The sequence below is a fragment of the Poecilia reticulata genome, chromosome 17 (assembly GCF_904066995.2).
Source record: "Poecilia reticulata chromosome 17, P_reticulata-male-v2, whole genome shotgun sequence".
NCBI lineage: Eukaryota > Metazoa > Chordata > Actinopteri > Cyprinodontiformes > Poeciliidae > Poecilia > Poecilia reticulata.
In genome coordinates this window covers 18703727-18731464 of record NC_088846.1, presented here as the reverse complement: position 1 = coordinate 18731464, position 27738 = coordinate 18703727, and the positions used below count along the sequence as shown (strand labels likewise).

Genomic DNA, 27738 nt, shown 5'->3' with positions numbered 1-27738 from the left:
TTATTGTGGCTGTTTAATGTCAAACAGAGGGCGTCTCACTGAGAGCAATGGTGCAGTGAAATGACAAGACGTGCTGGTTGGCCACCACCAAATGACATCAGTGTCCCCGTGAGGTCATGTGGCCACACAGAGGAGACTTGATGTTCTCCTGTTTTCTCAGTGAAGGTGAGCTGAAAGGACGGCATGCAGGGAGCGAGGTGTGAAAGAAAGGTTGTTTTTTAAATGAATAAATTTCTAAAACCTGCTAATTCGGTAACTAAATATGACAAAAAGGGGTGGCGGAAAATCCAACTTCTTATATCCCATAGGAATGTGCAGTAAATTCTGCACGAGATTATTCTTATTCGATTTGATTTGCCCTTGGGAGTGTTTAAATGGAATAAAAACACACTTAGTTGAGGTACTCACTTTCTGATTTGCACCCATCACTATTTCTCATAGACCCTGATTATGTAGCAGTTTCATTTCCACCAACAGTTTCTTGCAAAATAATGTCTATGCCTTCAACTTTTTTTTTTCTATTCTGTCATAGAATATAAAAAAATGTTAAAACCACAAATGTCAGTGTCTTTTATTGAAATTTAATGTGACAGACCAGCACAAAGAAGTGCCTGATTATAAAATGAAAACCAAGATTGGAAAACACTCCATCCGTCTTCCCATCAACTCTCTGCTGATGGGACTTCAGGAGTGGAATGGTGCAACTCCAATGCAAAAAATCAGCAGTCTGCACAAACCAATGATGTTTGCATGTAAAACATACCTATACCCTTAAAAAACTGTTTTGCTATGTGTAGGATTGCCCACCAGATGGCAGTAGCATTCAGACTCACACCACCTGTTGAGACGTCTGGACATCTGTGGGCCTGACCAGGACTTTCCTCTCCCAGGCGAATCAATATCAAGACTTTTTTTAATGAAAACTTCTGTTAAATTAGATAGTAGTTGAATAGTCCAAATACGACTTAGTGGAACAAATATAGAATCAACAATTAAAGGAAATGAGTAGTTGTTGTTTTTTGTTTGTTTTTTTTCGGTGCCTCAAATAGAATAAACTTGACCAGTTTGCTGACTGTGACAAACATACCGTGAGGGCATCAAAACATGCATGTACTGTAAATCTTAAAGAAAACAGTTCAGATAAATTTTACAGCGCATTAAAACTTGGTTTGCTGCTCAACTGAGAAGTAAAAAAACAAGCAGTGCAAATTAAACAAATTACAAAATAATAATAATTTTTTAAAAACCAGGTCGATGACAGATGACCACTTATCCGTGCTATAAGGCAAAAAAATAAATCAATCAATCAATAAAAGCCCGACTGTGACAATATGACTGCCCACGTATTGTGCAAAGTTTGAGCCTTTAACTCTAGATGCGGATCAAATAAAGTTTAACTAGTGTAACAAACAGATATTTAATCTAATCAGGTTATTATTATTATTATTATTATTATTATTATTATTATTATTATTATTATTATTATTATTCATTTATTTTTTTTATTTATTCATTGATTTTGTAAAACAAAAAGATATATTTCCCTGAAATTCCAAAATAATACTGGTTCAAACCTTAATTATCCAGAATCAATCAGTTCTGAGAATTTCCCCAACATAAACTTTTAAAAGAATGTTTCGTTTTTCACTTAACATATTTCAGATAAACTGTTAAAGCTATCATCAATATATGGGCACATTACCATTATGTCTTTGCTCAAATAAAAAGTTATCTAAGACGCGTTAAAAATACAGGCACAGTAATAAAATTATATTTTCTTCGATCTATTAAATCTGTACATTCCCTTCTGTTGCGTAATAGGACATTAATTTTAATATGAAGAAAAGCACCAGCACCTACAAAGAAGAGACCAGCCCGCCTATCATTAAATCATTCATCAGTCTATAAACGCATGTCTGCACCGATTTAAATTCAACAACTTTTCCGAACATTTCTGCTAATTAAACTGAAAAAATAAGACAATAAAAAGGGAATAATAGTGTGTGTCCCGTTTCACATATCAATCATAAAGATGACAATGCCTCTTGAATAAATGAGAAGGGGGCATTGGGGAAAACCTTGAAAAAGTTCTCAACTTCTCATTTTACATTCATGACAAACAGGCACAATTAGAGGACTGGGGCTCCCTAATAATGACTCCTGAGCAATTCACACATATTTATTTCTGCATTTTAGAAGCTTCAAGCCAGGGAGTGAAATCCGGACAGGTTGTTATAGCTACGCAATCCACAGGGGTTCCGATGTCTATTTAAAATCCAGAGGACCCTCCCTCTCTCCTTTAAACAACATTATATATCACACACACACTGCATGCTAATGCCAGCAATTCTCAGTGAGCACTAAAACACATCTTAAAATTAGCTCATTCCGGCTGACAAGGCAACAGAAGGAACATATCATCAGAATTTCCCCTTTGGCAATACCTGCTGATTGGGTCCTTAACAAAAAAGCAAGCGGCTTTTAACTTTTAATATTTGGCTCCTCAGTTCTGCCACCAGCACTCGCGATAGATTGAAAGACTTTTTTTTTTTTTCCTCCCTGCGGTTGTTTCAAGATTGAAATAAAAATCCACCAGCTAGTAGTTATTTTCTAGTTTTTAATTTTTTTAAAAAATTTTTTGCTTCATTCTTCAGTTCAGTTCTGGTGCGCGGATGAGCGCGCATGTTGGCGTTCTGCTGGAGAGGTTTTGCGAAACTTTAAGGATGATATACCTTGGATGTTTCCTGCTGCTGTGTGGGCTTACGCATGTCATAGCAAGCTATCCCATCTGGTGGTAAGCTTTATCTTCACTTTTTTTTTTTTTTTTTACACCTTAAACTAACGACGACGTGATTTTGTTGTTGTTGTTGTTGTTGAAATGCTGAGAAGCGTCTGATGGTCCTCGATCCATGTGCGACAGTTTGAGCGGTTGTAGTTTCAGTTTGTTTTCTGACAGCAGCCGGACTCTTACGCACAGTAATGATCCGTCAGCTTCACCTTAAGCAGATTTAAATTGTCCGCAATGAATGCTCTTGTTGACTTTGTTCTTCGTAATTATTTGTTAATTTTGTTTATTTTATCATTATTATTTATTTATTTTTATCTAACTCATCGTGGAAATGTGTTGAAACTAACCAGGTGCGTGTCCAGAAAGTTTTAAAACTGGGGCAGGCAGATGGTGGTTCATTGGCACACCAAAACAAAAGCCCAGAACAACATTTTGGGAGTTTGAATATGCTGTCAATAAAGATGTGGTGCAGAGCAAGTAGTGAGTGAACAACAACTAGCAAATACATGTATGCATATAAATAAATTAATTAATAAATAAAAAAATAAATGTTACAACTCATAGACTTGTCCTCTTGTGTCCTGCATGAAGATATACTTCTATTAAAAAAAAAATATTAATTAAACAAATGCAAATGAAAAACTGTCCTGGCAAATAGGTTTCAGTGTATGGGGCCTGCAAAATATAGCGCTGGCCTTTGCCCACTTTGACAAAAGTGTACATTTCTATTGACATTTCCAATCAATTCTATTTCTGAAAACAGTGGCCTGTATTTGTGTGAGAATTAGATTGTGAGAGAACAACATGGGTTTATGTTTATCCAGTTTTTATTTTTGGGGGTGGGGGTGAGGAGGAGGTCATTAATGTGTGACAGGCAGACATTGAATCCCCTGCTTAAATCTGGGTCTCTATTCAAACGTACACGAACATGGGTTGTTCTCCCTACAAAACATGTAATTAACCACTATTTAATCAGGATAAAGTCTATGCTTCTAAAAAACAAACTTATACACAGAGCTGTGTGTATCAGGTGGTTTCACAGAAGAGAGTTTTTAAGTCCATCTTTTGGCATTTTCTTGTTGTCTTTATTCCTTTTTTTAAAATGATTCCAACTGTAAAATCAATTCTCATCGCCTCAATTGCACAGTTGCAGTGCTTCATTAGATGTGAAACCAATTGATGGCTTTGAGGGACTTTTGTCAATTTGTCAACAGTAAAACAAGAGACGCACCAATCATCCAATCAATCAATCAGTCAATCAAATTTCTCTTAATAGTCTCTGTTTGGTGATGGGCATGCCAAATACTGAAAACATTGTTTTACCCTATTTATTTAATGCATCAAACTCAATCATTTCCACTAAATTAGGTTTATAAGCATGTTAACCAACATCATGTTAGCAGGACAGAACAGAACACAACATAATAGAATAGAATAGAATAGAATAGAATAGAATGTTTCATTGAGTTTCATACAAGACATTGCTGTAAAGACACTACAATTCTTTTGTAGTAAATATACAGACAGTTTGTAGTTATGTAAAAATAACCATATTTCACATAAATAATAGTAAAATATACAAAGATTTGACACTACATAAATAAAACAGTGTTAATGCTTCTTAGTCCATTTCGAAGATGTTGTCTGTATGTTTATGATGCTGATATCATTGGGAGGTCACTTACCTGTCATGTGATCCAGTTTCACTGTGTAGCCTGTAATGTCTCACAGTCAAGGTAATTTTTCAGGATATAATGACTCACTCATGCAGTTTAAAGTTAAAATAAGTGATTCAGTAGTCTGACATATGACAGACTGAAAATTTGACCTGCATTTGAGTTACTGCAGGTGAATTTATAAAGCAGGATTGAAACTTCAAAGATGCATCTGTTTAGACTAATTAAGATTTCTTGCTGCAAATAATTTTAGGCATTTATTGATTTTCTCACTTCTTTAAATTACCGTTTAACCACTAGTAGTGCTTAAAGCAGTGGTGCTTTCTGTTCTGTCTCACCACACTGGTTCAAGAGTGGCATTGTCTATGAAATCAAGAAAATAAAACCAAATCCTCTGTGAGTATGAACTAAATCAGAATTTTAAAAAAAGAAACAAAGAAACAACCAATTTGAAGCATTTATTTACAAAAAAAATGCAAAGGATGGTGGGGAAAGGTTTATGCTTTCTGGTATGTCTGGCAAGTATAGGTGTTTCAGGAGAAGAGGCTTGTCCAGGGCTCCATTTGTGCAAGAACTATTACTCCAACTGATAATGATGTATAATTAGGTGATTAGGATCTTGGATAAGAAGGTCATCAGGTTCCATCATGCTCAGGAAAAAAATATATATATTACAATAAACTTTCACATAATACTTGAATTCCAAACATATTTTTGAATGCTCACATGGCACTTTTAAAGTAACTAAAAAATAATCCTTCTCTCAACATGTGGATATGCAGACAGGTTATGTAAAATAGCAAAGGATTTCTTTGAGAAAGAACAATTACATTATCCTGAATCCTGTGCAAATTCTGTAGTTAATGTGAAGGTTTTGTGCTTTTATTTTTTACTTATTTTGTTTCACATAGTTGGGTCTTAGTGTATTTGCATTTTTAGCCCTGTAAAATATTATTTATGTATTATGCAGATATAAATCTATCTAAATTTGTGCCATTAACTGGTAAGAAGATAAGGCAAGGCTTTAAAAAGTTTCAAAGCAACAAAAAAAAAAAAAACTGCTGCAAACTGTTTCTACTGTTTAGAGTCCTTTTATTGAAATGCCAGAGAAAGGGCTGGAGTCCTCACTGTTAGAATCAGTGTCAGTTTGTTGCTTTCCCTCCCCCACCTGTTGCTGAGCACTGCTGATCAGCTGAATTAGAAAAGCCTAATTCACCTGATAAAAAAACAGAGAGTCACCGTGTGGAAATTGAGAAACTGTTGCCAGTCACTGACATTAAGGTGACAGTTCTCAAACTATTAGCATGTTTTATTTATATTTTTGTTATGAATCTCTGTGAAACCATGAAATTTTAATCAAACTCAGTGTACGATGAAAATATTCTTCCTAGGAACAGGTTTGCCATTTAGCTTAAACTGTGTACCATATCCTAAACACCCCACTTCGGCATAACATTTTCCACTCTATTTATTTTTATGCCATCAGGCTTTGAGAGCTAATGTCACGTTTGTTAAAATACGTCCATCAATCATAGCAGGTTTTGTACAGTAGAACAAAAATAACAAAAGATGTCCAGGTTTCAATAAATCATTTAATATTTGGCAAGGCTTTAAAACTGGGTGGACCCCTAATCTACTTCCATTAATGGGTCCCCTGGTGTTAAGGCTGATGAGAAACTAATTACACACTCAGCTGGAAGGAAATCCTGATATAACACTGAGCCCACTGGGTGGATAGATGGGGAAAAAGGGAGGAATGCTCTAATCATTCCTTTCTTTCCAGCATATTTGATTGTGATCAAATTTGTCATCTAATTTTTTGTAATAATTTCTTTAAGTCATTTTTTCCATTCCCTACTTTGAAAGAAGAAGAAAAAAAAAACTTGGAAGGCAGGTTTCCACTCTGTTACAGTTGAAATCGTGCTGTAAGTGGAAAAATCCGTGTGTAAATTTGGAGTTTGGAGAAAGCAACTGCAAAAGCAACACCGAGCCAAGCAAACACATGATCTGATTGGCTGAGTTGCTCCCACCAAAATAAACAAAACTCTGACTTAGTGACAAAGGAGCACGTGCAGTAATTCTCTAAAACTTTTTCTTTTTTATCTTTTCTTTTTCTCTACGTTAGCCTCAGCTGAAATAACTCAGTTCCTTTTGACTCACATTTTCTCTCCGTTTGCAAACAAACATGCAAGATATGTGAAAGCCATGTCTTCAACTTAGGGTTAAAGGGGGATTTATTGCTGGCAGACGCTGCAGAATTTTCAAGTGGTCTTCAGACACAGCCTCTGTGCCCGTGGTAGTATGTGGCGTTGCAGATCTGCACTAAGGCGGGTTCATGTCTGCCTATTCCCGACCTGCCATGACATAGCCTGGCTGCACCCGCCGCCCTCCCACCATCCTTCTCTAGTCCACCCCACCTTAGAAGATAAATACCTGGAGGTGAAAGCTTGCCACACATTCCTTCTCCCAAACATATTCTCTTGATGTCAAAGTCGACTCCAAGGCCCCAGGGCCCACGAGTAAAGTGGTAATTCTGAGGCACCTTGCTTGGGCTTGCTGAAATATGCATTAAACATGCGCTGGTTACACTTAGATTAAAGGGGAAAATCTATTCAGAGTGGAAAAAAATACATCCCTTATATATGTTTTTCTTTAAGCTAAACAGTTTTTCGTACGTGGCTTTTTTTTTTTTACTCAGTACACTGAAAGTCTTGCTCTCTGCACAACAGCAGCTCCCGACAAGATAAATTGACTTTTTTTTCCCCTGAGGAATTAGAGAGATTAAAGTAAAGACCACACAATAAATACCAAAAATCCACACAACACACAGAAGAGCAGCAGTTAGCCTTAAGTGGTTGTTGGAGATGGTCTCCAACAACACTGCTCTTTATGCAACAGTTTCTGCAAAACGAAAAAAAAAATCATAAATCATCTCTACTGAAACATGCCCTGCCTCCTCTCGTAAGCCGTTTCCTAACACAGGAAGGGATGGCACCAACTCACTCTGCTCCACTGAGACAGAAACACATCACATTGAGTCATGGTGAGTTTGTGTGTAATTGTTTAAGATCCGGCAGAGGCTCATGCACAATGGCCTCTTAAAGTACAGATTGAAGGGTTATTAGTTCCTTAAATCAAAGTCGATCACATGTTGCATCAAAACAGTGTCTGAGGTGCCGGTAAGTTTGTGCACAATGATAAAAAAAAAGATTCGTTTTCTGCAATTCTTGTGAGAGGGAACCCAAGTAGGTGGTTTCTGCAGGTCTCTGCTGGAAACTATCAGCTGCAGGGTAGACAGATTCACAAAGGCAAAAAAGAGTTCACACAGCAGGAGCGTCTTGTTTACTGATGCTTGCAGCAGACAAAGGTGATTTTGTCTAGAATAAATATCAACTTGCCATTGCTCACTGACTTACTGTATGTCTCAACGATTATTACATAGACATGTTCCTTCTTCAGAAAGAAGGAAATGTTCTTCTTCAAGAAAGAGCATTTGTAAAAGGCCTGTTTGCACAGGCATTCTGACATGGTTGTTGGAACCAATGAGATGCTTGGATTTACCTGATTTTTATATGGGCTACATTTTTGTTCTTTATTCGTTATTATTTACAATTTCTCAAAAATAGAAAGACAACTTTAAATTGTTTTGTGAAGTTGACCTGAGATTAGTCACAGAATTCTTGGGAGAAGATCTGTTCAGCATTTGTAGTTCGAAGAAAAATAACTCTGCCTGCAGGCCTGTGTCAGGAACCCGGTAATCTTGTGATCAGTTATTAATCCCTGAACAACACTCAGCAGGTTAGCAGAAAATGAGCAGCTAAGTACTGCTTTGGGGATACATTCGTAGAAGAGACGCAAATCCATGTTACTGAGGAGACAGAGATCTTATTTGGCCTGCCCAGGTAAGGTCTTACCAAGGTCACCAAGGGCAATGACCCTTGTGAAAGACAGTGAAAACCTGCCCTGTTTAGAAAACAAATCTGCGTCCTGAAAAAGTAAGAAAAAAGTGAAAATATGAATGCAAACACTTCAAATGTGATTTAGTTTGCAGTGATTCAAGCTACAACTTTATTCACATTTCATAAAAGACTCAATCAAGTCAATTTAATCAGATAGAAAAACAGAAATCAGATATTTAAAGGAGGCTGCACAGTGGCGCAGTTGGTAGAGCTGTTGCCTTGCAGCAAGAAGGTTCTGGGTTCAATTCTCGGCCCTGGTCTTTCTGCATGGAGTTTGCATGTTCTCCCTGTGCGTGCGTGGGTTTTCTCCAGGTACTCCAGTTTCCTCCCACAGTCCAAAAACATGACTGTCAGGTTAATTGGCCTCTCCAAATTGTCCCTAGGTGTGAGTGTGTGTGTGCATGGTTGTTTGTCCTGTGTGTCTCTGTGTTGTCCTGCGACAGACTGGCAACCTGTCCAGGGTGTCCCCCGCCTCTTGCCCAGAATGTTAGCTGGAGATGGGCACCAGCAACCCTCCCGACCCCACTGAGGGACAAGGGTGTAAAGAAAATGGATGGATGGATGGATGGATGGATGGATGGAGGTATTTAAAGGGTTTTTCAACAAATAATCGACATCAATGATGTCGACCTTTCATTCACTGGACATTCAATGACATTCAGTTTGGTCAAAAGTTATTCATACCCAAGTTGCTAAAATAGTTTTCATTGAACCATCAGCTTTCTTTCTGATAGAAAATGAGACAGGAATCTCTCAAAAGACAACAATGCAATAGGACAGAACACCAGTTTTGTTAAAAATAACTGTGATTTAGAATAGATTGTTATTTTGTATTTAATTTTTAAAAAAACAGTGCTACAGTTTTCAAACCCTTTTCATTGCTGACCAGCCTACTGCTTGTCCCCACTGGTATTAGGAGGATTTAGCTGATGATGACCTCCAAGCCTTTGAGTACCATCACCCTAATCTTTAGCTCCCTCTACAGATCCTACACTAGATCCATGTCAGGATTCTCATTGGGCCTCTTCAATATATTTCCAAATTAAAAGATTAATTCAAGCCTAATTTTGCTAGGGGTATGCACAATTTTGAGGTCATATGTATTTTTTGATGGCTGATTAAGGTTGGCTGTCTGTAGTCTTTTACTAGCCCTAGAAAACATGTTGAAATTAACTTTTTTTTTTTTTTGAGAGGTCCAATTCAAGCTAGGTCAGCCCCAAGCATGAATTGGTTTTGAAACCACATTTAGACAACTGTGGGTGTATTTTCAACATACATTCTTTTAACCTTGCACTTTTTTTATTTTATTTTTTCTACACATTGTTCATACAAGTGGCAGCTTCATCATTTCTTTGTATGTTTAGCAAAAATGTGTGCAAAATCCCCCATGGCTTCAGGGCTCATCATTGTGTACTAAAAAAATTAATAAGAAGAATAAGCGTGTTCTCCAGCAATATTAAAATGTGTAGCAAGGCTAATAAGTTAATTTCTGTAAAAAAAAAAAAGAGTGTTCAAGGTATCCATTATACAGTGGTACACCTTACTTCTCAGTGCTTTAAATGCTGAGTGAGTAATAGAAATAAATAGACACTAATAATAAAGATTGAGGGAATTATAAAGGTGTAAAGGCACAGAGATGTAATCAGTGAGCCAAGTTTACACTTGTTTCTTAAAGCATCTTCCTCAAAGAGAAAAACTACGAGTGGGGGTGGGGGGGTCCGCGTCGCTCTTAATACAGTCTCTGAAGTTTCATTGTAGGGTTTACACTCTTATTACCCTAAGCTGACAGCCTGTTAAGTGTGCGGACAGCTAATAACAAGGTGTAGTTTTTCCAAGTTGTCAGCTTAAGGTCTATGAAGACCTCTGGATACGTTGCAGACTTTCATCTTAAACAGAAACAATGCGGTGGCAGGGCTACAATTTCAATACACATGAAGGGCAGGTGTCTTTGGAAAGGGTGGTTGAAGGGATAAAGGATAGAAACCTAAAGGTAGCACTTGATATGACAAATAAACACACACAATCAGATAAACTCAGACATAAGATTACACTGCACAAAGAGGAAAATTACCTCCCACTTCAGTAGTGAGACATCGATTCAGACAAATAGGATACGAGGATATAATTATGAAAATGCGCTGACACTGTGACTTCCTCTCTGCCTGTAGGTCACTAGCAGTGGGCCACCAGTATTCATCAATAGGTACCCAACCTATCCTTTGTGCCAGCATACCAGGTCTGGTGCCCAAGCAGCTGCGCTTCTGCAGGAACTACGTTGAGATCATGCCCAGTGTGGCCGAGGGGGTAAAGATCGGCATCCAAGAGTGCCAGCACCAGTTCAGAGGCCGGCGCTGGAACTGCACAACAGTCAATGACAACTTGGCCATCTTTGGGCCAGTTTTGGACAAAGGTAAACTGTACAGCATGCGTATGTGAATTCAGATCCATGGGCTTACGTTCACTGAAGTTTCATGGTCTCATACATAACTCAGATATGTACTTTTAGGCTTATGGTTGGTAATGTTGGGTTAAGGTTGTAACTAATTTGTGGTCTAGAAGCACACAGTTTACAAACATTAAAAGAAAAACCACTTGCAACTATCAACATTGGGATTTGTAGTATTACAACATGCTTCTTCAAAAGGTAAACTCTGAATCTTTCAGAAATGTTCTTTAAAATATAGTTATGTAGACAGAAAGATAGATATAATAACCTTCAGAGGAAGATTTTTTTGTATCTTTGCCCAACTTTCACGAGCCCAATGACACACTTAAATATAAGAGAGCCAGAAAAAGACAGTTTGTCATTATTTTACCCACAACATAAATAGGCTTCCATTGTCAGTTAATAAAGAATACATTTAAATAATAACTTAATCAAAAATTCAAAGTATCAAGGATTTTTTATAATGTGTAATTATGAGTGAGCTTGTAGATGTGGAGTATTCCAAAACATTAATGATGTTCAACTTCAGTGGCTTCAGTTTGTGTTTCAGTATGTTGCACTCTTTGCAAAGTTGATATAAAAGTCTTTAGTTCTCCAAACTACTTTAAAAAAAGGAAAAGAAAAGTGACTTATGGTCTTTTTGAGCTGATTAACTCTTTCATTAACTGTTCTGTTTTCTCTTTGTCTTATATTTGCAGTAGAAAAGCTGCATTCCCTGCGTGCATCATTCATTATGTTGATTCAAATCCTTGTTTAAATAGTCTTGAGACAGAACAAGCTCCGAGGGGCCTATATGCATGAAATGATGTACACAATTAGCCCAAGGCAAGTTAGTTCTGTCTCGTCTGAGTTTTCTTTGGGAGGGGATCTCCTGCAATTGCCGTATTTTCCTTAAAAGACACCTACATGAGATTCTGAACCAAGCTGAATAATGCAGTTTTTCTAAAATACATTTTCACTTCAGAATATGCATATACTTGCATAGAACTGTCTATTCAGGAAATGAGATCACAGGCTTTAAGGCATTCTGACAAACAAAAACATCAAGGAATAAGTGAAAAAGGTCAAGAAAACATGATGTATTATTGAATACACATGTAAAAATAAACTTTAAATGATATATTTCTTCCATTAGCCTAATTTCACCCTGAAAATATGGTCATTTTCTGTAGTTCTTTTTTTTCACAATGAGCTTTACAGGGCATTACAAAACTAATCATGCCCCTTGAACTTGAACTTACACCCACAAACTTCAATGATTTTAAGTGATACACCAACAAGGGAGTGGAAGGAAAATAATTCACAGCTTTCAAAATATTGAAAAAAATAAATAAATAAAATCTGGGCCCTAAAAAGGCTCAACAAACTAATAAAGAAGCCTGGTTTTGTTATTAAATGTTGTTTAATTAAATAGGTTTCAATTTAATTTGAAAACAGTGTCATGCAGATGTGTTCACCCTCTGTGAAGAGAAATTTAACAGAACTGCCATTCACTGAAATGAAATCTGAAAGACTTTTGGTGTATATCTCTATCATTTTTGCAAGTCTGCAGCCTAAAATCTCCCCCACTTTTCTTAACAAAATAGCTGGCACAGATTTTCAATAAAATTGGGCCAATTATAAGTTTTGTTTCGGCTCGTGGACCTTTCCCACAGCCTCAAATATTTCGCAGGTACTCGACTCCATAAATAGCTTCATCATCTCTGACCAGTTTTTCTGCAACTGCTGAAAAAGAGCAATCCCATAGCATGACAGTGCCACCACCATGTATCACTGTGGATGTAGTCTGTTCCCTTAGATAACTTTTAGTGCCATTTAACCAAAGCATCTTTTTTGGCGTGCTTGCTGTTCTTCCATTGCTTGTGGCAGTTTAAAAAAATTAAACTTCACAAAGAATTAACTTCAGTGTCTTTGAGCATAGTTTCAGACAGAAATTTTACGGCTCACAGTTTTTATCCCCATCTCGGAGCTGAGCGTTGAAAACAAGTGGTAGTTTTCCATTTAGCAAATTCACACATACAAGAGAGGATGCGAAAACATTTGATAATCATTTCTGACAGCATGTACTTATGTTTGACTTATACTTGGACAATCAGCAATGCAAGATACTTGCTGACATGGAATAATAATTATGGCTTACCAAAATGAAATAAATTCCTGAACAACTTTTTTTTTTTCCATCTATGCCCAAGGGGATATAACTTGGTTCTATGTTATTGCACAAAGCTTAGTTTCCAGTAAGCAACTATTTTCTGCTTTCTTACAGGTAACTTACACCTCATCTGTTAGTTGATGCTTTGCCTGATGTTGTTACAAATGCTGCTTGACATGTTGTTTTCAAGAAACATTTCTAAATTTAAATTCAAATTTGCTTTGTATCTTCCTAGCTGCGCTGGAGGAGTTTATGTTCTTTCCCTTCTTGTGCTTTCTAAAATAAGATTAAAAAATGAGACCGGATGGTGTGCAATGTGGACGAGGGTGGGAGATCTAAACTTGGCAGCTAGTTTGCTGAAGACTGATGCAAATGTGGCCGCTTGGAGGTCACTTAGGGCAATTGCTTTTAATAAACTCTTGAGTCAGTTGATAGAAGAGGCTTGAGCTCAAGTAGGTGGCTAACGATAGGGGTTCTCAATCCCAGCCCCATTGTGGTGCAAAATGCCACCACGTCGTTCCCATTGCCCTCCCCTCCCAATTCTAAATTGCAGGGGTACTGACTGGAAAGAGAAGGCCGCTACAGGGCTTTAGTAAATCATTTTGATTGGATTAAGGTCACCCGGGCCCGTAATAATGTGAGAGGTCAAAGTGGCTGGATTAAGTGCCTTTGTCTGAAGATGAGGAGAGTGGCTCAGGGGCTCACAGGCCTTTGATAGGTTTTAGTCAGAGTGGGCTTCCATTTCATTGGATTTGATTGATGCTGGTGTTTGTCTGTGGAGTGAAGCCATTGTCCCCACTGGTGTCTGTTTGTCTGCAATTCAGACTGTTGTCTTTCAGTTTCCTCTTGGCCTTTTTTTTGTGAGGAAGAGTATGCACCTTATTTACTTCAAAAACTTAGTTACATCCCATCACTGGTAGTGTTGACCTCATCGTCATGATGAGCATTTGAGTTAGTTTAACATGTCTATGAAGGAAGCTTGTATTTAAAGGAAGATTGTTTTTGAAGTTAGAGCAAAAACATTAAAATGGAAAACAATTACTTAAAACTTAAAGCAACAAGATCCTACCCAGTGTGAGCACAACTTTCTGTTACCGCACACACTCACATGAATGAAAAGGAAAGCAACTCCTGCCTTTAAATAAGACACATTCTTGTTAGAACTCTCTCTCAGACGTGGCCTAAACCTCAAAGATTTTATCCATAGCCACACCCCACATCACAAGGCCTCCCTCCAGGCTATGTCTGCGTCAGCACTCATTAATTTACATTAACTAAAGTGTCAAAACATGCACTGCTGGAATCTGCCTGTGATGAAAGGTAATAGAAAGCTGTGCAGGTGTTCTCGGTCTCTGCAACCAATCCCAGAGCTTTTGTGACCTTTCTTGCTGTATGGGCATATGCACACTTCTGTTTGTGAGTCATATGATGGAATTAGGGAGTCCAACTGTGCCTCAAAATGTGGATGGTAACTATATCGCAGGTGTTGAGACCTATGCAAACAGAAACTGCATTTTACAAAAGTATTTAAGCCCATTAAGCTTCTTCACATAATGTCACCATACAACCAGAAACTTAGTTGTGTTTTGTTGGGATTTTATTTGAAAAGACACAAACTACAACATAGATGCGAAGTGAAAGGAAATGCTTTCTAAATCCATCTGTTGCCAGAATTATGAATACAAAGTCATCAGAGTACAACGATAGCCACAGGGCTCTAGAGACTAGAGTCTGTAGCGCTGTTGGCTAGCTTTCTTGCGAAAAAAAAGTCAAGCTCAGTCAATTTGGATAGAACAGCAAATATTGCCACAGATTTCCCATACGATTTAGATGTGGAATTTGGCTAGAAGATTCTAACTATACACAATAAGTTATAGTACTACATCCCGTTGTACCTACTGTTATATCCTAACACAGGGTAAACCTGTCCTGTCCTCTAACAGATTTCTTCCTTGACTGCTTTGCTTTTCACTCCATCCATCTTCTCCTTCAACTCCTCCAGCTTCCCTGCTCCTGCTGCAAAAAGTGTTCCACCAGCATCATGCTGCCACCATCATTGTGGATGGAAGTGCTACTATTTTTTTTTCTGTTTGTCATAGATAATGTTTTGCATGTTAGCTAAAATGTTACATTTTGGTCTCAAGTGAAGAGATAACCTTCTTATCTGTTTGCTGTGTTGGCATGCACAAACTTTATCTCTGCAGTTCCTGCAGAATTACCATGGGAGGTCTTGGCTTCCTCACAGTGTTGAAAACTACAGCTTCTGCATATGGCGTGCACATTCTACCAGCTGTGCAGGCCATACTTTTTCATTTTCAGATGAGCCTCAAAGCTTTGACCTTGTCCAGCAACATATCCTTGTCCTGTCTGCTGTGTTCTTGGGTCGTCATGATCCTGTTTCCTCTCTAGTATTTTCTAGCAAACGTCTGATGCCTTCGCAGAGCATCTGGATTCATGATGATATTGTATCACTCACAATATCATTGTGATATTTAATTGTTTATTAATTTCTGAATGCACTCAATTGCATGGGATCTTATTTATGGGTGTCAGCATACAGGACGCAAAACTGAAACTGACCCAATATTTTTCAGATTTGTTAGCAGTTTTGCAAGTTATAAATCATGTTTCTTCCACATCAAAATGATGTGGTAGTTTTTGTGGGTCTATCATATTTAATCCCAATATAAATTATGTTTGTAGAAAAAGTTCAAGGGGTATGCTTTTTTTCTTTTTATTTCTTTTTAGCTTGGCAATATTCAAGCCAGGAAGTATAAGTGAAATCAATAAATCCCTCCTAAATTAACTAGGAGGATGTCAGGAGATACGGGTTATGACCTATGACCTGAGGATGAGAAAGTGTAACTATTTAGGATGAGCTAAAAGGTCTTAGCTTTTCACAGAACGTATGTCTCATCAAGCTGGGGGAGGGAAGCGAGCACATCAGTATATCATTAACTCTGGGCAAGAAAGAAAGAAGGGGTGTGGTAAATGGAGTTGATGGGGGGACCTTAGCCCTGCTCCCCGCTGGGTGCTGCCCAGAGCACAATATCTTCTCAACCATGAGATTAAGCAGGAGAAAAAGTGCTTTTCCCCATTCACACGCCCTTTAGATTGTTTTATTAAACCATGTGAATAGGGATTTCCCTGTCTGCCGACAAGCGGGGTCCAGCCAATGCATAGTTCTCTGTTGCTATGACTTAACTTAGTCCCCACTAATCACTAGCCAGGGCAAATTTCATATAAAATATCTGGGTCCATTGTGGGACTAACACAGCGTGACTGTGACAGCACAATAGGGGATTGAACCCCCCAGCAGGTTGTAGGGACCATTTGGCCTGCCGGTATCTGGCAAAGTTTGGTTGAAAAGCATTGTCCAAGAAAAAGTGTCCTTAAATTGGTCGTAAAAGGGAGAGAAGCCGTTGAACTTATGTAAGAGAGGACATCTCCCAGCAAAGTAAGCGCTACAACAGGATGTGCAATTGGCTTCGAGACTTACTACAGCACCAGAAAGGTAGCATGATACCAAATATGACACCTCTTAAAAATATAGCTTGGAGTAGGATGCTTTATTTTTTATTTTTGCTTTAATAGTATAAAGCCCTAGAGCAAACATAGTGTCAGGATTTAATGATCACCTCAGAAGCATTTACCAGCATCACATTTTAAATATATTATATTTATATTACTGACGTTTTTAGAATCAAACTTATTCATGTTTGTTGTCTTTATATTATAATTAAGAAGCTCATAAAAGAATGTCTGACTCTGGACACAAACTATAAACATCTTTTTAGACTCTATACTTACTGAGAGATTCTGAGACAACTTGTTAACATCTACACCTTAAAAAAGTAAAACAAAAATAAACATCTGTAATTTACAATAAAATACATGCAGCTGTGGTTGCCAGAATTTTACCATATAAATACGTTAAAATTTTGGCAATCACAACTGCCTGTATTAAATATATGTTTCTCTTTTTTTTTACAGTGTATACATTTTTTCATTTCACTCCAAGTCTGTTAAATGTGTACAAATCCACATTTCCCCAGATTTATCCCTGTAAGCCTCTAATAAAATGGTTTCCCAACATTTTGGCATTAATGGAGTATTGCAATGTGACTCTGTCAGGTGGTTCCTGTTCGTTAATGATTTGAATTTGTATTTCTGATTAAAAAACATGTCATTAGTAACTTGTCTTAGATTTGGTGAAAGACAGCTTTCAGTCGGTGATATTATTAAATGACATCCCTCTCCTAAGCTGTCAATATACTCCACCACCTTAATGAAAATATTTTAAGCACAAAAATTGTTTGTCGAGTTCAGTTAAGGTTGTTTCACAGCAATAAATTTCAAATGTGAAAGATTTAATGAGAAGCACAGTTTCTTTTTGTTTTTTTTGTTTTACTGCCACTGTCATCAAATGTTGGATACATTGAAATTTTGAGGCTATATGTTTGGTGAGAAACTTGTGACCTTCAAAATTTTTTGAAAATTGAGTTTATGAGTAGAGCTGGAACACATCACTCCATGGCATGCTTGAACTAAAGCAGCGCCAATATACAGCATAGAAACCAAAGTGTCAGAATGGTTGTAGCTGCAAAGCTCATTATTTACTGAGGTTGAACTTGTTATAAAAAGTTTTAGCATGACTGCTCTAGTCACACCTTTTCCGGTTACTTTCTGGAGAAAAGCTTGGTGGTAAAAAAAAAAAAAAAAAACGTAAACAACTCTGAGCCTCAGAAAAGTATTGGTTTGATAGCTTATTATAGTGCCCTTGTTACTCTGTTGGATTAAACGATGGGAGCTACCTCTGCACTTAGTTTTTGCTTAATTCATTTTGAAGTGTTTGTTATTAAAATAAAAACGCTTGTTGATGTTTAGTAACCTTGGATGCATTTCACTGAAGTATGAAATGGCTGGTGGAGGATTCAAGAAGACCATTTCTCTTGCATCACTGTTTTAATGCCCCTTAGTCCTCAAACTGGTTGGAACCTGCTGCACGGGAGGAGCTCCTACTGCTTTTAGCTACGTGCGCCTTCCTTTTTTTCTTTTCTTCCTTTCGTTTGTTCTCCCTCTCTTTCTTAAAATATGCTCTGGCTCTCTCACACAGTCAAACATGTCAGCATAAACTGTCTTATATGACGCCTACTGCTCGACATCCAATTTACTTACGCTTTTTGGTTTTCATCCCCTTTTCAAGTTTTACCTCATTTTCATGCACTCTATTAGGCGAATGAATTAAGCATCTGGTCAATAAAGACTCAACTCCATGTTGTACATTGTCCCTTCAGTGCAAGGTTGTTTCCTAACCTCTCAAAAGCTTAATTGAGTCTCTTAATTATAGGTCTGTCAGGCCTGTCTTTTCCTCTCATCTCTGTGGAAGATCCTGATCCCTCTGACTCATCAGTTAGCTATGTCAAACACAGACATGGAGGACTTTCCAGCCTTATTTAGAGACAGCACGATTGATGTCTGGGCTGAACAAAGTCACACAGCGGTATACAGATGACAAACAGATGAATCCGACAACAATAAAGGATTCCTAATATGCAGTTTATTTAATGTTGACATTAGTAGAAACAAAATGAACCCATGTCTGTGGACAAGAGGGTAACCAATACTGTTAATTATAGCTCATTCCTGAACATAATCACATTAATCAAGAGACCATTTTCAGCTTTTTATTTTGCAGTTTGTGTTCAAGAGTTTTTCCTACCCATCCTAAACGCATCCTTGAAATTCTCTTTGTAGCTACTCGAGAGTCTGCTTTTGTCCATGCCATTGCCTCGGCGGGGGTTGCCTTTGCTGTGACCCGGGCTTGCGCTGATGGTTCAGCCACCATCTGCGGCTGCGACACACGTCACAAGGGCCCCCCAGGAGAGGGATGGAAGTGGGGTGGCTGCAGTGAGGATGTGGAATTTGGAAGCATGGTGTCCCGCGAGTTTGCAGACGCGAGGGAGAACCGCCCAGATGCACGCTCGGCAATGAATCGCCACAACAATGAGGCAGGAAGAACGGTCAGTTATTCTTTAGATTCTGTTGTTGTTCTTCTGCTCTACTGTCAGGTGTTGTTAACATTTTTATAAATATACCTTACAGTCCCTCAACGACAACATGTTCCTGAAGTGCAAGTGCCACGGTCTCTCAGGAAGCTGCGAAGTCAAGACATGCTGGTGGTCACAGCCGGACTTTCGAGTCATCGGCGACTACATGAAGGACAAGTATGACAGCGCATCTGAGATGGTGGTGGAGAAACACAAGGAGTCCCGCGGTTGGGTAGAGACGCTGAGACCCAAGTACAACTACTTCAAACCACCCACAGAGCGTGATTTGGTTTACTATGAAAGTTCACCCAATTTCTGCGATCCCAACCCAGAGACAGGCTCCTTTGGCACCCGGGATCGCATCTGCAACCTAACATCCCACGGCATAGACGGCTGTGACCTGCTGTGCTGCGGCAGGGGTCACAACACCAGAACTGAGAAGAGAAAGGAGAAGTGTCACTGTATTTTCCACTGGTGCTGCTACGTCAGCTGTCAAGAGTGTGTGAGAGTCTACGATGTGCACACTTGCAAATAGACTTGTAGAGGTTCTCAAGAATCTGAGAATTTGTTTTGCAGGTTTCTACCTGTGAAACCTGTCATTTGTGTGCGTAAACACGCACAAATGGCTGTGTGTTCTATTCGGGGATGCTACGCAGAGCTAGTCTCTGCCCAAATCAGCTGAAAGTGTTGAACATGTATCCATACTGAGAGCATCCTTCATGAACTACCATGCTTGTATCTATGTTCTAAAAGGTTTTCATGCTGAAGTAGGAACAAAGGACTGCTGACGAATTAACAAACACCATATTGGTGTTTCTCTTTCATGTCAATAGTAGGTATTTCTGTTAAGAATTAAACAGCAATGCCATTGTTACCCTCAATGTTTAATCATCTTTTGATTTTGACAAAAAACAAACAAACAAAAAAAAATAGAACTTTACGTTACAAGATGCTCAACTGCATGCATTCCCCTCTTTGGTTTTTTATATGTATGTTTCTGCCTATAGGCGAACTAACATGATCATAGTTTCATAGTGTTACTGATGTTTAGGTAAGAATGCACTTGCACCTCAGTGAATGTAGCTATTTGCTGTAACATGTTTACACATCCTCACAACCTTAAGCTAATGTGTTAATATCTCTTTTAAATGACAAGCATTATCTGAGAGTAGCCAGAGTAGCTACATACTGCTGAAACCAGAGCATTTCACCCATTATATGTAGTTTTATGTAGTTTAGGATGTTTTAAGTAAAGTTTTGTGAAACGGCTATAAGGAGGTAATTTCTTACCTGCAGTACATAACTCTTTTTGGCATCTATATGTAGCCCAAATCCACATTAGATGCTGCAGAAGGCTAAATCTAATGATCCCTCCAAAAGGGGAAAATAAAGCAAACTTCTACCATCTTAAAACAACTCCAATTTTAAAAACGTTGCTGTGGGTCATGAAATGCTGCGGTTTGCACCTTTAAACCAAGAACGTCCAAAGTTTCACGCAGTGAATATTTGTAGCAAACAACGTCCTCTGTAAACCAAAAATTTTTCAAAAAAATGGCATTGCATATCAAGTGAGTACAATTCAATTTATCAATACTGTACAAATTCCCCAAATGCAGCAATCTCTGTTATTGAGTAACCATGTGGCAACAATTCCTTGCATCCGGTTGTCAACCTAGCAGCTATCCTTAATCCTGAGCAAATATTTTGTGACAGTGGAAAATAACAACTTTCTCTTTACAGAACATTCTGAAGCATGTACATTCTGGTCCATAAAGCTATGGTTTTTCAGACTTAAGTTGTTTTAAGATGATAGATGCCAATTATTTGTCTTGCCCCCTCTCACTTTAGCCATTAGCTGATAAACATGATGCAAGAATAATCTACTGCAGGAAAGACATTTATTTTAGCCAAACTCTAACCCAAGATATTCTTTTAAAGATTTCTCAGAAAAAGCTATACTTTCACATATATCCAAGGGGAAGAAATATTTATGAGATGGTCAGAGATCTATAGCTAAGACTGCAAGGTCAGCTGAGAAATATGAAGCTTTCTCTCCCTGGGTTTGACAATATTAGCAAAGTCTTTGATGTGGAAAAACACTGATATTTGTGAAAGGGTTCTGTCCTATTATGTAAAGTTCAGACTTAATTGTTGTTTTAATTTTCAATCAATCAGAAGGATACTCTCCTGCCATTTTAGGAAAAAAATAACAATAAAATGTTCATTACGAGCTATGTAAGTTCTGTTATGCAGTATATTTTACAGTTGTTGGAAAATAATGACCAAAACCTTTGTTTGTAATGATTCTGAGCAATGACTTCCTGTTCCCTACACTAAACAATGAGCAGCATCACTGAAGCTATCAATACTTCCATATTATTATGCTGCTAAGGTAACATGAGTTCATGTTTGTTTCATGTTTCTTTATTAACTTACACCGAATACATCTTCATCCCTGTGTGATTTGTGTATTCTTTGCATGTACTGATTCTTTCTGTGAAAGAAAACTGCTTATTGTAGTTTGGAAAAAAAAATGTGAAAAATGTGTTTTTATATATATAAATTCTTGCTTAAAGTAATACAAATTTAATTAAATAGGATAAGATAGAGCTTGTTTTTCTCATTGTCCGACAGTTAAGTGTCACACTAAATATTGGCTTAACAAGGTGGCACAGATGGAGGAAATCACAATCATGTAGGACTGAATTCAAATACTCAATAAAGAAACATTTAAAAAAAATAAATCAGCAAAGTAGAAGACATATAAGACAGGGCAACAAGTTCTGATCATTTTGCCCCTTTATCAATTCATACCTTTGTGAATGAATGCTTTTTAGTACCTTTCTTGCCAACATGTACTAATTTTGAAAGCTTAGAGTAATTTTCCATAATTTTCTTTTCTGACAGCAATAAATGTAGTATAGCAGCAGGAGGTCACTTAAAAGTTACACTGGTTTCATCAGGTGTCTTTATTTGTAATACTGCATAAATGTTATTTTAATTTTAATTAAATTATAAGTACAGTTTGTTCACTTCTACGATTATAGGGCTTCATCATTGTTTTTTTTAAATACATAACTTTTGAGGCAAACAAACTGTTAAATAATGACACACGGATATGAAATGGAAGTAATTGAAAAAAGGGGTAAATCGATCGAGAGCCACACCTTTCACAATTCTGTTTAAAACAAAAACAGTGTGTCAACACATTTCAGATCACACAACAAAATATTTCTTTCATTTTTTCGATTTGCTAAATTTTTGGCTTGCCTGTTTAGCTGTCTATTTAGTGCTATTGTCTCATTTCATCAAATGTGTTCTAAATACATTTTGCAAGATATTGTGTTTAATTTTTATTATTCCTAAAAGTATGTTTTTTTTCTGTTTGAGTTTTGTTGCAGTTTACTGTGTTTCACTACTCATGACTTTTATAAAGCAGATTAATAGAGACTATCTCCTTTGATTCAAGAAGAAATGCAGAATAATATTTATTTATCTGGGATGACCTTTGAATACCGAAATAAAAACCGGGACACACAGCTGGGTTGTTACTGTGCCACTGAATTTATTCTCTCTGCTGTGGTGAAAGGTGTAAAATCTATAGGAAATTATGTTTAACAAAACATGTTTACAGTGTAATACTACTGTTTGTCTCAGGCTTTTGTTCAGCCTGTGACCGAACTGAAAATATTAATAAACTGTTATAATAGGTTTTACTTTTGAATCATTCTTAATCAATTACAGAGCAGCCACCATCAGTGCATGTTCTGAAACTGATCATGACATTGATTACCATACACTCTGTATGTGGGCGACTGCTGTGTGGAGAATGTGGCTCTGTTCTAATTTTTTGAGTCTTAAATCCAAAGTTTTGTACAGACTAGTTCTCGGATTTTATGAATTTCTAAGATTTGATTTTTTTTTTATAATTATTTATTACATGCCTTGTACATATTAGTGAGTGAAAGTATATATTTGCAGAAATGTGTTTTTGAAGCAGTGTTGTGACTCTGTAGCCTTTTTACCTCATCTTTTTTTCCACTGACAGGTGTTGATCCTGGTGCCTGTAATAGATTTCTAAAAGCTAACTCTGTAACATAAAAATAAAAAAAGACTGAACTCTGTGACTTGTTTCTGAATATTGAGTCAATGTGGATAAAGATGAACCCCTCTTATGTTAGGTTTGTTTTGATTTCAGAAGTTGCTCAACTAAAGAATGATTTGTCCCTCAGCAATGAGTGCAAACATAAGTGTGCAAGCATGTTAGCAGATCTTAATACAGGAAACATTTAGTCTGCATTAAGGTCAGACACGGACCTTAAAAAAATTGTCTTTGTTACTTTTTTTAGTGTTGCAACTGTAGCATATTGTCGTATAATGACGTTTCTTTGCATTCTGATCTCCAGAAACTCACAAGACAGAAAGAAATCTTAACACCCACATCTCTCAAAAAACTCTATTGTTTTCTTCAGTTTAAATTTGTTTGTTGGATAAATTCATGCACTGAAGACACTAAATGGCTACAAGGAGCTGCTAATGATTCTCCTTGTAGCCATTCTCCTTGTAGGGTAAAGTGCATGAAGGTGACAGGAAATGTGAAAAAGAGACTAGAATTTTATAAAACAAGAAATCCCTGGCTTTTTGTGCTGGGCCATTTAAACAACTTGGCCCAGCACAAGCTTCTTACACTGTAACAAACAGAAGAGCTGTGAGTAGCAACCAGCTACTTCTCTAATAATCATGTCAACAAAAAACCATCAATAGGTTTAGGGTCTTGTAAAGCAGTCCAGTAGTTCAGACTGTAACATTAGTTTCAGCATGTTTACTTTTGGATTGATTTTAGGATGGCCTTCCACCTAAATTCTTTTCATCTTATTGTTCCTCCGGGTATCTTTGTTCTACACCTTTTGCAATATTTTATATATTCCCTCTTTTCTTTCTGCTGATGCCAAATGTTAACGTAGGAAGAAAACTGTTGATCATCAGAGATGAAGAAGAATCTCTTTATCAGAGATTCTTCTCTGGTAAAGAATCCAACAAACAATCCCTTGGAAGAGCAAGGGATTGAAAGAGCAATACCTTTGCTCTTCCAGCAAGGGAGATTCTCTTCCCTTGCTGGAATTCATACCACTCAAAAAGATTTTGACTGATTTTAAAAGACACTAAAATAATTGAAATGCATCTCCTTATAATTTAACCTCATCAGAAAAAAATATATAATGGTCATTATAGTTATTGTTACTATAAACGAGTCAATAGTTAGTCTTTGTTGAGATTTTATTAGCAAAAAAGACTTTTAAAACAGTGCAGCTATGGCTAGCAAAACAAGAGGGGGAAAAGTCATATAAGTTATAAGAGTTTAGAAAAAGATGGATATTTGTTCAAATGAGAGACCTGGTTGAGGTCTAACTATAAACAAAACCTATCAGTTCTCCAGCTCAGCCACTGGACCCCTGATAGTCTTTGAGCCCAGCAACAACGTCACCACGAAAGGCCAGGTGTCACTGCTACCTAACGCCATTGTCACACAGAAAACTTGATACACAAAATACTCCTCAGAAGTGGAAGTAGCAAAAAAGTGACACCTTTCCATTCTGATTCATGTTGACTTATTTGGCCACCCCCTACATAAATAGTGTTTAAAGTTGCCTGCCAGGGTATATCCTCACTTTGGCATTCCAGCACACTCACAAAAATGCTAAAACATTTACATCCTTCTTCATGTCAGAGACAAGTACGAAACTTTGAAAACTATTGCTGTGTGTGACTTACTGGAACACCGCCAGGATGAGGTTTGCTTCAGTGACTGGGAGGGTGACAACAGCTAATTCCACATTGTGACCTTTGACATTTTTTACACCACGTGAATGGGTGCAAACAAGTACAAAACACAAAAAAGATCACAGGACAGACAGAAACTCCGGCCCTGCAGCAACGCAGTATTTTGCTGAAGGAAATGGACCCTTCCCCTTTCGGTCAGACCCACCCGCTGCAGCTTTGTCACCCAAGTGAGATGAACCTTGTTAGCAGATAGTTGCCGGAGGAGGCTACGGCGGCTCCACTGGGAGAGGTGGCATCCTGACTGTGAGAACTTTGACGCCATCAGGCTGCAAGTGGCACAGCCCAATAACCATATAAATGGGAGACAATAGCTTTGATTGCAATTAGTTTCTCTATTTTATGTCCTGTGTTTAACCCTTAAATATGTCAGACCTCTGCTTGCATTTCAATAGAATAAGGTTGTCATGGGACTGGTGAGGGATGCATATATGGTGAAATGATGCAAAGAGGCCCACGCTCCCGAGACAATGCAAATGATTAGAAGTCACACAGTGGTTACAATCTGCTACTGCTTCTCTCAGAAATCCTTTTGAAGCCTCTGCAACACAATCCCTGGTATTAACATAAAAGATGATGATTCACATAAGATGGTTGACTTGACTTTTTTTGAAAACAAGTTGAAAGAAGGAATTGAATAAAAAATAAATACATAATATACTGGTCAAAGTTTAACAATCCACACATTACATGAAATGTTTTTATCTAGACTGTAGCCTTAAGAATGCGATACTCAAACCTCCTCATTGTAGGTCGTACACTCCAAAGGTGACAAGGCTTAACTGATCTACACAGACGAGAGCAGTGTGTGGGCACTTCATTATGTAACTGACTTTGAAGCCAGTCTTTTGATGTCAATGTGCTCTTCTGTCTAACATCAGAACATCCCCCTCCATTTCAAAGCTCCTTCAACTCTCTGAAAACACCAGATGTAGAACAGAACCAGAGCTCAGATGATTGATGAGTCCGAAACATTTTTAAATATTGTTTATCTTAAAAAATGTTGTAAATATTTTTATTCCACTGAATACATGAGCTAGTTGAGTTACGTTGAGCTCTGTGTTACTTGGAAGTGACAATGTTTCTCACATCTGTGTTCTAAATCAAAATAACTTAATATCCTTGACACCTTGAATAACACTTTAGCTATATATATATGCTTGTAGAAATATAAGGGTATACATATGTATATGCATATATGAAGAGATGATGAAATTTTATTTATACGTCTAAATAAAATGTTGCACAACCAGCTGAATAGCAAATTATCACTTTGTGTTGGTCTGTCACAGAAAGTTTCATTAATGTACAACAAAGCTTGTAGTTGTAATGTGACAAAATGTGTGAAACTAAATCAAGAGGAATGGTTTTATGTCAAAGCCATCGTAGTTCTCCTTTGAATATTTGTTTCCATTGAGTTAATTCCTAAAAACTGTAACATCTGCAGCAATGAAACACAGCTTTTTCTGCTTTACAGCCTACAGTGTGGATTGTGTTGAGCCTATCGCCTGTTGTGAAAAAGGATGACGGGTTATCCAAAAGAAGACGGAAAAGAACAGCCGTCATGAGTAAAGATGTGACACCTGTAAAGCCTTTTCCCTTTTGAAGTGCTTGTTTGTATTGTTGGGAGCAACAAAGGAATTTTACCACGTCTGTACTTACAAGAAAGCATTAGTCAAGCTGGGTAGATAACAAAGGAGGAGGGTGATATGGGAGGCATACTAATACGCTCCGCCCTCTACAGGTGTGTGTCAGCGCGGCACTAAATGCTCTTACTTTTCGTTTTAAAGTTCAGAGGAACCCCATGTGTTCAGGTATGCTGCTGTAAGATGAAGTCCCTCAGTGGTGGTGAAGGCAGCGGGGGGCGTTGGGTTGGGGGGTGGGGGCGTCTGGAAGGTTTTCAAAGGGTCATCCACCAGATTAATGCGGGTTGGCGTTGGAGAGGGGAGGATGAAGCAGACATGATCACTCATTAGTCACCCTTTCACCTCTATGTAGCTCCAAGCGGTTCAGCAGGAAGGATAAGAATGCATGCCTCTCCAGTGTCGGTTACTTTTCTTGCTTGTGGAGGTGTAAGGGTCACAGTTTAATCTTCATTTGCGCCAGTGTTAATCCTGTTTTTCTTTATCATTATCTTACAACTGTAGTTTTGTATTGCCTGTAGTGACAAGGCAAGCCTCATCGTCTTGAGGGTTGTGGTTATGATTTTATCGGGTGGGGGTTCATATGTTAAACCGCTTTGAGGAACGAAAACATTGAAATAACTTTTAAATAAATTTACATAATTTTGTGGTAGACTAAATATTACAAGCAGCTATATTCTCACCTGCTGTAGAATATTCGTTTGGCTTCTGCCTTAATTATAAATTGAGAATAGTTGGTCCAGGAGTCTAAAAACCAGAACCTGAGAGGAACCAAGTTCAAACCAGAGTTTTACCCTCTGAAAACAACTCCAATTTTAACTGCTGTAATAACTTTCTTAACGCTATCTGTTAATTTTTTTTTTAACCAGCATCACATTTACATTGGCTATTTACACAAAAGCAAACAGTAGGAAGTGCAGCACTAGTTATCTCTCTGCACTAAACAGACACTGAGAACAGAAGCTTTAAGGTCAGAGCAATTGTCTGATGTAAAATTATTGCATTGTACAAATGAATAAATAAACATGTTTTAAGTGAACAGTTACTGATTGATTTCTTACGACCGCTCATTTCTACTAAGTAGTAGAAAACACTTTAGATGGTCAGTGCCCAGTTAGTTTCACAGGAAGATGACAGGAGGCACAACGTCCCCTTCCTCCATTTACTATGTACACTATCATAGGCT

The 27738-nt window shown here is 37.7% G+C and overlaps 1 protein-coding gene across 1 annotated transcript; it reads left to right on the top strand.

The window, feature by feature from the left end:
* The first annotated feature begins 1528 nt into the window (after positions 1–1528).
* Positions 1529–23198, top strand: wnt3a (wingless-type MMTV integration site family, member 3A). The gene is made up of 4 exons (XM_008434298.3): positions 1529–2794; positions 10592–10833; positions 18779–19044; positions 19127–23198. Exons 1-4 carry the CDS (start codon positions 2673–2675, stop codon positions 19604–19606), a joined length of 1110 nt encoding a protein of 369 aa, XP_008432520.1. The 5' UTR covers positions 1529–2672; the 3' UTR covers positions 19607–23198.
* The last annotated feature ends 4540 nt before the right edge of the window (positions 23199–27738 follow it).